The sequence below is a fragment of the Carcharhinus amblyrhynchos genome, chromosome 9 (genome assembly GCF_965287045.1).
Source record: "Carcharhinus amblyrhynchos chromosome 9, sCarAmb.v2.hapA, whole genome shotgun sequence".
Classification (NCBI taxonomy): Eukaryota; Metazoa; Chordata; class Chondrichthyes; order Carcharhiniformes; family Carcharhinidae; genus Carcharhinus; species Carcharhinus amblyrhynchos.
Genome location: NC_137332.1, coordinates 30,468,818 through 30,481,011, shown reverse-complemented (window position 1 = coordinate 30,481,011; position 12,194 = coordinate 30,468,818). Strand labels below are relative to the sequence as shown.

Genomic DNA, 12,194 nt, shown 5'->3' with positions numbered 1-12,194 from the left:
CATTGCCTCTGCTGCAAGGCCCTTGATATGCCACGTGGCGTTGGGTGCCCACTGAACAGCCTGCATTAGGCTCTGCCTCTGGATACTGTGATGTGGGTATGCCGGCGTTGGACTGGCGTAAACACAGTAAAAAGTCTGACAACACCAGGTTTTAGTCCAACCTATTTATTTGATAATATACTCGCAAGCTTTCGAGGGACACCCTCTTCGTCAGGTGAATGGAGAGTGAATGAACTCTCCATTCACCTGACGAAGAGGGTGTCCCTCGAAAGCTTGTGAGTATATTATCAAATAAATAGGTTGGACTAAAACCTGGTGTTGTCAGACTTTTTACTCTGGAGGCTGTGGCAGGGTTCAAAGGAGAGGTCACTGCTGAGTGCACTATCTCACTTTCATTGGCGGAACAGGGTTGAGAATTTGCACTCACAGTGAGTGTGCCGATCTTTGGAATGGAAAGGGAGTCAAGCTAACTACTGATAAGAGGCCTACACCCAGAGTTTCAACCTACATCTCTCTACTTGGCTGCAAATGAGACCCAGCCCACGTCACCAGCATCTTCTGGAGGATAGAGATACAGTTTACAGTCACTGAAAGGAATGAGACTGTAATTCCTGGAGATGTGCTCCACTGCAAAGTGGTACTCGGAGGTTTGAATTATGGAAGAGGTTGAACAAATCTGTACTTGAGTTCGCTTGCGTATGTCAAAAGGATCCAGAGGATGGAAAAAGAGAAACAATTCCCTCACGATCAAGTGAAGACTAGACCATTGAAAGGTGAAATATGGAAATGCTTTTTCACACAAATATAAAAATATCACCCAAAAGAGCTATGACTATTAGGACAATTGATACTTTCAATACTAAGATAGATAGAATGTTGTTAGGGAAGTATTTCTAGGGATATGGAAAGTGTAGTTGAAGTACAGATCAGTTTTGACATATTGGAATGGTGGAGCAGATCTGAAGGGCTGGATAGCTTATTCCTGTTCCAGTGCTCTGGTTTTAATATTCCCCAGTTTCGACTGAATTCCACATCTTGGGAGAGTACATCGATGGGATGGGCAGCTCCAGTCAGTTGATAGGTGGGAGCTGCACTGGAGGCCAAGGACCAGGCTGAAGGAAAGTCGCATCACAATCTTAACATTTCAAAGGCATTCAATCATTCTGTTCATGTTTTGGGATTGTAATGGAAGCTCAGGAATATCTTTAGTTTCTGGGGCGATTGGAAGGTACACCAGCTGTGGTGTCCTAGGTTGGAACGTCAGTCAGAAGCAGATGCCTGGTGGATCTAAATTCTTTCCCTCCCCTACCAGGGGAAATCTTTCTGATTTGTCTCCTTCTCTACCTGGAGAATTTCTGACCCAATGTTGGCTCCTTGATAGAACAGCCAGAGACTGATCCTGTTGCCTTGCTCTCGGGTGAAAGCATGGTATCTTCCTCGACCTTAGAATTTGTCCAGTCTGCTAATAAAACATGCAATGGTCTTTGCCTCGACCAATTTCTGTGGCAAAATACTCTGACAACTTGAAAGAATGTGCTTCTGATACCTTTCCTTACAGTCTTGATGACAATTTTAAATTGATAACTCTTCATCATCAATCGGGGAAATAGCTTTTGCCCTGTCCGTTCTAAACTAAACCAATTATAATTTCAGAAAAGCCCCATGAAATCACCTCTTAGCTTTCCCTGCTCCAGTAGGAGCACAATCTTCAGTTCTCAAAATGCACTTGTACTATACACAGTTGACGTACATGCAGCGATCTATTGTGGCTGTTCATTCTATTAAAACTTCACACAATTTTAAACAGCATTATCAAGTTTCTCAGCTGTTTATGTTCTAGTGGAAATATCCTGAATCTCAAGTCTTTCTTCATACTATTGTTTCCCATTCCTGTCATCAACCCTCTGAAGCTAGTGCGCATGCACAATGGCTTAGTGTCATTTCTTTAGAGCTAAACACAGCAGCCTAAACATTGCCTTGTACAACCTTATTCTTGTTTATTTCCTGTTGTCCTCTTGAATCCCTAACTCTCTTTGTAATTATCCTAGTATTATTCCATTGAATGTATACATCAATTCATTACTTTGCATTGTTAAATAATACTTAATTAGCCGTAATATTCCAGCCTTGCTGCACCTGGCGCATGCCACGTCACTCCCATAAAATTGCGTGCAGGCCTAAAAACTGGTTTTGCTCCTGGCCAAATGGTTTGCAGCCATTTTCTGATGGTGCAAACCAGAAAGGGCGTGAGGCTGATTAGCGTATTTAAAGTTAAATATTCTTAGGCTGCTCGATACTGGATTCTGCCAGCCCCCTGGGATTTTCAGACCCTCGGGCACGGTGAGAACCCAGTTAGAATCACTCTTGGCCTCCACAAGCAGAAACCAAGTGCGATGGCCACCCTGGGGGACCTGGCTGGGCAGTGCCTACCTGGCAGTGCCCACCACACACTGGCACAGTGCAAGCTGGTCACTGCCATATGTGCACTGCCAATGTGCCGGGCCACTGCCAATGGGGTGGGGCCTGAGTGGAGTTCATCAAGGGCTGGGACATGAAGAGGGGGAACTATGAAGAGGGGGTGACCACAATGCCCCGATGCTGGAGATCCAGGGACAGGGCTAGGGAAACATGCTGCCGATGAAGTGTGGGATGCGGGCTATATCTGTAGAGGGAGGTAGGGGTTCTTCCAGTGTACTGTGAGACCAGGGCATCTTTTCAAAATGACAGCTGGTCTCAATGGCATGTTTAGGCCCACTCCTCCCTGAACTTGCACAAAACTCAGCACTCTCACACACACACACACACACACACACACACACACACACACACACACACACACACACACACACACACAACACACCCCACCACTACCACCACCCTATCCCCATAATCCCATGCATTTACCATAGCTAATCCACCTACATATGTTTGGACACTGAGGGGCCATTCAGCACCTAATCCATGTCTTTGGACTGTGGGAGGAAACCAGAGCGCCTGGAGGAAATCCATGCAGACACAGGGAGAACATGGAGAATCCACAAAGATGATCACCCAAGTCTGGAATCGAACCTGGGTCTCTAGTGCTGTGAGACAGCAGTGCTAACCACTGTGCTACTGTGTTGCCTCTCTGGGCAAATCCAGCCCAGAGCAAAAATGACCAGAAAGCTAAATCCTAGAAGGGTGGCACAGTGGTTAGCACTGCTGGCTCACAGTGCCAGAGACCCGTGTTCGATTCCCGACTTGGATCACTGACTGTGCAGAATCTGCATGTCCTCTCCATGTCTGCTTGGGTTTTCTCCAGGTGCTTCAGTTTCCTCCCACAGTCTGAAAGATGTGCTGGCTAGACGCATCGGCCATGTTAAATTCTCCCCCAGTGTACCCTGAACAGGTGCCAGAATGTGGCGACTAGGGGATTTTCACAGTAAATTCATTGCAGTGTTAATGTAAGCCTACTTGTGACGCTCATAAGTAAACTTTAAAAAAACTTAGGATTAACTTTAGAAGACAACATACGAATTAGTCTAAAATGATTACTGACAGGAGTACCTTTGCAAATGTTTAATGCTGTTCTGTTGACATTCATTTATCTGCCATTTTAATGTAAACCTTTCTTTCGAGTGGATCATGCAGGCACTAATGTAATAGACAGAATTATCATAAGAACTTGTTCAGCATTCATCTATTAATATCCTTGGCAGCTATTTCTAGGCTATTATTAAGAGGTTGTGAACAGTGTGAAAGACTGGTGTACCAAAATGAAGTTGTATTTTGAGTTTTCAGAATCAGCAAATACCAGTTAAAGTAAGAAAGTGAACAAAATTAAAGTGGGGATGAACGGAAAACTAGAAGCAGAACATAGTAAATAAAATTAAGCTGAGAAGAAGACTTTTTTAAGTTCATTTTTGGGAAATGGGCGTCGCTGGCTAGCCAGCACTTTTGCCCACCCCTTAGTTGCCCGAACGCAGTTGAGAATCAAGCGCATTGCTCTGGGGTCACATGCAGGCCAGACCAGGTAAGGATGGCAGATTTCCTTCCCTAAAGGACATTAGTGAAGCAGATGGGTTTTTCCAACAGTCGACAATGGTCTTCAGTAGATTCTTAATTCCAGATTTTCTTGTTGAATTCAAATTGAGCCACCTGCCATGGTAGGATTTGAACTCGGGCCCCCAGAACATTAGTTGTGTTTCTGGATGCATAGTCTAGCGATAATACCACTCAGCCATCGCCTGAAGTTAAGGAAGAAAAAATGACAGAAACCAACAAAAGTTACAATACTAAGTAGATGGCGAGCTCTCCTAAAAGAAACTGGAAAAGGGCCAAGTTTTCCAACCGGCTATTAAGGTCAATCTGAGAAAGAAGAATTAAAAGGAAGCGAGGTGAATGCCATTTAATGAGAGTTCTCTTGCATAAAAGGAACTGTTAGATAAAGTATATCTAACAACGGTTAGGAGTCAATCGAGGAAGAGGAGAATGATGAACACCAGAACTGGATTGGGTGAAGCCTGAAGGACGTTTATTAGTCCATTGCTTTTGCAAATGAAGAAATAAATCTTCCGTTCAATTGTTGAGTTGTTTACAACATTCTTTGGAAATCGACCTCGCACACACTGATTTCCTCCCATAACTAGTCAGAACCTTTCTCACACCTCAATTAACACTGCTAAGCATATGGTTCGGGATTCTACCCTTATATATTTCAATTAGAATCCTGATCAGATGTGTTATGCTTCCCCAGACTTAGCTGGGACATTTGAAAAATAGAATGTTTTCCATCTTCACTGTGGTTACAACTACATATGTTAATTGAAGCTACCTACACTCTTATTTCCTGATGCTTGCTTGACCTGTTTCTGTGCAATAATCCACTGTTAGAAAGAGCTTTGTCGTTCAGAAGTATCAATAGACTATTTCAATCATATTTACAGGATAAACTACTCCACTGTAACTTGTAATGAACTAAAACTCCAATTAATTACTGATGTTCAGTCATATATTTGAAGGCTGTTGGGTTTAAATTACAAGGTAGAATTACTGGGGGCTGCTGTCCTTTTTAAATATGTTTCTCTGTGTCATGGGATTAGGTTAAAAAGAAATGAATGAAGAGGCACTTGTAAAGGATGATGCAATCAGAGCTTCAAATTGCATATGGATACACGCCTCCACCCCGAATGTGGTTGAGCATGAACTGAATTTAAGTGTATGGTTCAATATCAAGAGGTGTGTTTGTCCAGCAAGAAAAATTTGTGGGAATCAATAATAAAAAGATTTGCTCAGAGTAGGATAGATTATTAAATTTACTGAAGTTGTTTTTATTTTTATGTGAACGCTTTAGCACTTTGAAGAGAAAGGGTTATGTTTCACAAAGTAACTGGCTGGGGGTGGAATAGAATCCTGGAACCCCTACAGCGCAGATGGAGGCCATTCGGCCCATCAAGCCCCCACCAACAACAATTCCACCCAGGCTTTACCCTCGTAACCCCAGTAGCCCCCACTAAAGGTCAATTTACCATGGCCAATCGACCTCACACGCACATCTTTTGACTGTGGGAGGAAACTGGAGCACCCGGAGGAAACCCACACAGTCACGGGGAGAACATGCAAATTCCACATAGGCAGTCACCCGTGGCCAGAACTGAATCCAGATCCCTGGCGCTGTGAGGCAGCAGTGCTAATCACTGTGCCACCATGCCACCCACGCCATGTTCAGCTCTCCCCTGAATTCTGGATGTGCCTTCTCATCCTACAGAGCTCCACATCAAAGTTATACCTGAGCTACTTTGACTATATGTGAAGGATTCCGTCAGAGTATTATATTTTTAAGTGTTAACAGCAATCCACCTCTGAATTGGAGAAATATTTCCTCAAGCAGCTTTTTGGCTGCTTGCACTGTGATAAATTGGCAAATCATTCAAGACCTCCTGGAATTGAATGGGCTTTTTCAATATGAAAACCATGAGGCATGCTCATAAATATTACACTGAAGGAAAATTTGGTGCACTTGGAAAAATACTGCAAATAAATGTCCTGCTAATTTTTCACGCGTGAAGCATCGAGCGACCAAGACTGAGACTCAAATTTGAGTAAACTTCCGAATGCACGATATGGGCTTTAGAATCCTTACAGTCTAAATTGTCATTCCTGCTAAGCCTTGGCGTTGTCAACACGACACCTTTAAAGTTTATTTATTAGTCACAAGTGAGGCTTACATTAACACTGCAATGAAGTTACTATGAAATTCCCCTAGTCGCCACACCCTGGCACGAGTTCGGGTCAATGCACCTAACCAGCACGTCTTTCAGACTGTGGGAGGAAACTGGAATACTTGGAGGAAACCCGTGCAGACACGGGAGAACGTGCAAACTCCACACAGACAGTGACCCAAGCCAGGAATCAAACCTGGGTCCCTGGCACTGTGAGGCAGCAGTGCTAACCACCATGCCACCCCTAGTTACTTTTGGTTGGTTTGGTTATTTGTTAAGTATCTGCCTGTGTACTGCAGTGAGCTTGCAGCTCTCCAAGTTTATTACAAACATTCATATCACTCGATGCTGAGTCATACATACGTCATGAGAGAGGCAGAGAGGAGGAAGGGTATCACAGTGGAAGCTGGTTGCACCTCAGTAGAAAGGGTTCAAATGAGTTGTGAAATGTACTTCAGCTTTTTGATCATTACCATTTGAAAGGGGGAGGGAGAGAAGAGTAAAGTGAGGGGGAGCTAGTGTATTGTGGTGAGAGAGACAACAGGACTTCAAGTTAATATATGTGTAAATTAAAAATGCACCGACATTTTACTGGGGAGTGGCTACCCAGATGTAGCAGATTGAAGATAAAAAAATTGGAATAAAATCACCTTTGGTCTGCTTCTGACTGCTCGTGGTGCTATAGAACCGGACTAAATAAAACCCACTGTGTCACATGTTGTTTCAGAGTGATCAAGGTTTCTGGATTAGTCAGACATAGTGAAGAGATTTCCATTACCACCACAGCAAGAGAGAGACAGAGGGCAGCAGTGACTGAACAGAAGTTCATGACAAGCGTGCTGTAAAAGCTCGGAACAATTCATTGAGACCATGGTGGACAAAAGCTCTGAAGCCATGCTGGTAAGACCTGAAAAATTACTTGTTGTTAAAAATAATTGTCAATCAATTTGAGTTCCAAAGTTTAAGTTGACAAAACCTGGAATGTATTCTGTATCTTTATGAAATCACTTTGTATTTTGTCTGCTTGGCAGTCTTACTTTCTTGTTGAAAAGGATCTGTTCCAAGCTTGGATCTACTGTAGCAACCTCTTTGGGTTCAGTGGTGCCAGTCAATCTTGTAATTGGTCTAGGTGTTGTATTTTTATGGGAGGTTGATTCACATAGTCTTATATTGACTGGCATGATAGTACAACCCAGAGATGTGACACAGGCAACGACTTGTGACCTTGGAATGGTCAATCAAGTTTTTCACTCGTGCTTCAATTCTTTTAAAATGCAAGCAGTTGGCTTGGTAAGACCAGATATGACTCCATCAGTTGCTTCATTTCAACATAAGGTGAACATAGCAGTTACGATTAGATTCTTTTATTTTAAATGGTGCAGTGTATCACTATGTAATGATAAAACAATGTAAGAAAGTATCACTGAAGCACAAATCAGTGAGTCAATTAGGGTGTCTTCTCATTGTATTGTAAACTGTCTGAGCCTGACTAAAGCTTACAAAGTTCTCCATTTGAAAACTTAAGTACGTGGATCTTTCAGAGTACCCCATCCCCTTGTCCAAGGGTTGGACCTCTCTCTCATGCAGAGCCCAACAGAAATGGCATTCCAACCCTCTGTGATGTGAACATTTACTTAGAAGGCCAGAATGTTTTTGGAATGGCCCGGGTAAAAATGAGTTGCAGGGTTTTAAGACACGTTCTCCAAATGACTGTAACCTGAGGCCTTTATTTATTCACATTTTGCAAGTGCACTTTGCTTTTACAGTGATCAATTAGTTGCAAGTCTCTTCTAGTTGCTTATGATTCCCATAACGCCAGTTATTATTGCTGTTTAGCAGATGATTATTGAACTTTGATGAACCTGTTGAATTGTAGCCTGCTTTTAATTAGGTCTTAATCCCATTTTTGGACATAAAACAATTCACATATTGGTTGCAACCACATTGAAACCCATCTCTTTGTCACCTCCAAGTCAATTGCTTAAAGGGCACGATTGGGGTATTCAATCCCTAAACATCCAAAAAATTTGCAGTTTCACTCAACGATAATTTTACTGAGTTAGCAAACAGAAGTGTGGGATTTGAGCCCCCAAACAACAGCAGAAGTCCCAGGATGGAACTGTCCCTTTCTGAGACTAATTTCTGTGGCGGGTCTGGGAACGTGGAATGTTTCCTCATGTGGCAACAGGCGGGAAAACAAACTAAATCCTCTAGCCCTGACCTCATTAACTATGCACTCAAGCATCTTATGCCACATTCAGTGGCTGAACTGATCTGGGTGGCGTGTACTCTGCCATCATGACTGGGCACAATACTGAAAAGGTGCACAACTTCACTGTTCACTATTAGAGAAAGAAGGTGGACCTCCTTACGTTGAAGATATATCTCCGGGAGCACTCTGAGTCTGGGAGATGGACTTGCTGAGAAAGAAGATGAATCTCCAGGAACTTTCTGAGGCTGGAAGATGAACCACTTCCAGCACACCAAATCTGTAGGTGCTGCTCACACCCACTGTTGTGGCGTTCCAGGGTTGCACGCAACCTCCATCCTGAACTCCAGAGATAGCTGCGGATATTGTTCATGTGTCTTGACATCTGCATGTCACATTGTTCCTGATATGTCTTGCATCAATGTGTTTTCCCACCAGGGTCGCGGAGAATTGGGCGTGGGTGGTCAGGTCTTAACCAGTATCCCATTATTGAAATGCAAATCAATTTCATGCTGGTCTCCAGCAGGTTTCCTGATCCACCATGGCATGTACCAGCGGAAGATCCCTCAGGAAATTCATGCTGGCATAAAACCAATTGTCGACACTCCCACCAAGGCTGCACCCCCCTCCCCACTCAGTTACTGGCGGAGACATGATCCGGACGAAGGGGTTGAGCTTACCAGAATTTGGTAGAGTGTCCGTTGTCTGCTAGCGGAGACTGTTGGGGATTCTCGTAGATCTCGCACTGCATTCGAGAGCCGGAAGATCGCGGGAGCTGGAAGAACCTGCCACCGAATGGGCTAAACATATTTAAATGCCACTTCAAATATGCTAATCGAGAGGGACTGGGACGATTACAAACCGTTCGGTGCTAAGTGTGAAACCCGCTTTTAGGCCCGCACAATTTTTCAGGATCGGTGTGAGGCTGAAAATCGATGTGGTGAGGCTGAAAATCACCCCCCGCCCCCAGATCACCTATAGCTGAAATTCAAGCCGCGGAGATTGCTAAATCTTTGTTCCCTATTTTCTTAAAGGTCAGCATCCAACACCACCCGGATGCATAATTAATGAGTTTGGAAATGGGAAATTTGGAGTGTATTCCTGCTGTCCTCCGCAGTACTCCATATTCCTTCATCTTAATCGCATCCTTTGGCATTGCTTAGGTATAGTGATGGGGAAACAGAGTTTCCTCTTCCCATGCTGACTATTTTTCCTCCTCTGGCTGGGAAGAGTTGACTGCATCATTACCAGCTCACAGCTGTAATTCCTTTAGGAGAAGGAGGATACGAAAACCACCCCTAATTTTGTCACAGATCTCTCTGCCCTGTGGGATTTTTTCCAGGACAGGCGTGCAAGTGTCCCTTGGACACCAATGAGAAGCCTAATGGCTGGAATTTTACCGCCCTGCCGACCATGGGAATTGGACTGGGCAGGAAGTGGACATTGGGAAGGTCTATTGACCACGGATGGGATTTTACGGTTTTGGGATGAGCAAGGCCTTAAGCTTCCCCCCCGCAGTGTCTCCTTTTGGGGTAGAACAGACAAGAATTACCCATCTCTGGACCTAACACCATGTTAGGTCACTGCTCAGTCAGAAGTTGAGCTTTAAAATTGCAGTCACGTCACGCGGACTCCCCTGCCTCTTTTTAACATTTGGCTCCTTCTCCTTCAAGTGTCCCAACTTATGTTTTCCTGCCCAGCAATGGAGGGCACCCACCTAGAATCTGAGACCCCTCCTTTCATAATAGCTGAAATTCAAAGAAAGTAGCTGGGTGTGGGTGATGGCAGGCTTACTGTGACGAGCAGGAGTCCTGCTCCAACCCACTGCGGCCAGTTTCAGAAATTTTTTGCCCTCTATTTGACATGTGTCCCAATATTTTGGACTGCAGCATGAACATGGCCACTGAACTTTATTTATACTAAAATAACTGTTTGCGTAATTTTGTTGCAACCTGCCTGTTGAGAATCACTGTCTTGATATTTTAAAACACTACTTTTTTGTGCGGAAAATAATGTTAATGAGAGGAAGAAAGTAAAATTGATTTTCACTTTTGAGAAAATTATCCAATAGCCAGCAATACTTCTTGTGAGCTGTCCCCAGCCTACCCTCTATGAGTGGTATGTTTTTGTCGGTATAGCATGCAGAAACAATGATTTTGTCTGGAATTCCAGTACATGTGAGAATAATAAATAGAAAAGAAATCAATATGTTTGCACAGGTTTTCATTGGTCACTGTGTTCCTGGTAAAGACAAACACATTGATAATAATGCACACCCTTCCGATCCAATTGGTGCATTTGCAGGGAAGGTCATTGGGTAATGATTCCACAGAAAAAAAAATCTTTAAGAGTGGTGCATTCTGGTTCATTTCATAATTGGTCAATGAATTAAGCTTAAAAAAGGGAAAAGCAAATTGTTTTATGTTTTCAACTCACTTTCCCATAGCCAACTTCAAAAGGGAGTCCTGCTCCCACCAACCCGCGCCACTCCTTTCTGCTCATTCTCAACAGAGTGATGGACGGGTTCATCAACTGTCCAATCAGTTCACACTCAGCAAAAATCCGCTCACTAACACTCAGTTTGGGTTCTCCCAGGGCCACTCAGCATCTAGCCCAAATATAGACAAAAGAATGAGGTGAGAGTGGCTGCCCTTGACTTGAAGGCAGTATTTGTGTGGCATTAAGACGCCCGATCAAAGCTGGAGTCGGTGGGAATTAGGAACGAAGCTGTCCTCTGGTTGGAGTCATACCCAGCACAAAGATAGAAAGTTACAGTTGTTAGAAGTCAATTGTCTTCATCCCGGGATATCTCTGCAGGAGTTCTTAGAGTCCCAGTCACAACCATCTTCATGTACTTGATTCTTCCTTCCATTATAAGTGAAGTGGAGATGTTCGCTGATGACTGCACAATGTTTAGCACCAGTCGCAAATCCTCACATACCGAGCTGGTCCCTCGTGCAAATGCAGTAAGACCTGGACAACATTCAGGCTTGGACTGATAGCTGGCAAGTAACATTCACGCCATACAAATTGCAAGCAATGACCATCTGCAATAAGAGAATCCAGTGATCTGCTCTTGACTTTCAATGGCTTTACCATCACTGCATCCTCCCGTAAACATTCTGAAACTGAACTGGACCAGCCATTAAAATACTGTGACAACAAGAGCAGCTCAGTGTCTGCGAATTCTGTGGCAACTCGAATTCTTAGTTTTATAACTCACCTCAGCTCTCCAAATCTACATGTCTCAAGTCAGGAGTGTGATGGAAAACTTTCCACCTAACTAGATCAGTGCAGCACCAGCACCACATTCAGGACACCATCCAGGACAAAGCAGCCTACTTCATTGGCACCCCATCGACCACCTTCAACACTTAACTCCCTTCGCCACTGACACACAGTGATAGCAGTGTGTACCATCTGCGAGATGCACTGCAGAAACTCACCAAGGCTCCTTCGGTGGCACTAACCAAACCAGTGGGCTGTTTCATCTAGAAGGATAAGGGCAGCATTGTTGAGGGTCAACACCAGTTGCCAATCCCCCATCAAGCCACTCACCATTCTATCTACCCTGTCTATGTTCCTCATTAGTTTGTACACCTCAATCATGTCCCCTTCAGCTTTCTCTGCTCTAATGAAAACAACCCCAGCCTAGCTCATCTCTGGAAGTGGGTTAATGACAGTTTCTGTTTGTTTGTTAGATCTTCCCTGTCACAAAACTGGAGAATCACAAACAAGCAAAAACTTACTTCCATATCAAATGTAAATTGCGACGCAGCTTGGGA

At 43.8% G+C, this 12,194-nt stretch overlaps 1 protein-coding gene and 1 long non-coding RNA gene across 3 annotated transcripts in view; one reads left to right on the top strand and one right to left on the bottom strand.

The window, feature by feature from the left end:
• Positions 1-12,194, top strand: part of slc6a9 (solute carrier family 6 member 9) — a 236,032-nt gene that overhangs the window by 22,939 nt on the left and 200,899 nt on the right. For both annotated transcript variants that reach the window (XM_080195388.1, XM_080195389.1), the window contains exon 3: positions 6,928-7,100. In XM_080195388.1, the coding sequence (XP_080051514.1) occupies positions 7,071-7,100 (30 nt within the window). In that variant the 5' untranslated portion in view covers positions 6,928-7,070. The remainder of the gene's footprint in view (positions 1-6,927; positions 7,101-12,194) is intronic.
• The window catches only part of LOC145347690 (uncharacterized), a 73,484-nt gene that overhangs the window by 14,183 nt on the left and 47,107 nt on the right, over positions 1-12,194 (bottom strand). The gene's annotated exons all lie outside the window — the stretch shown is intronic.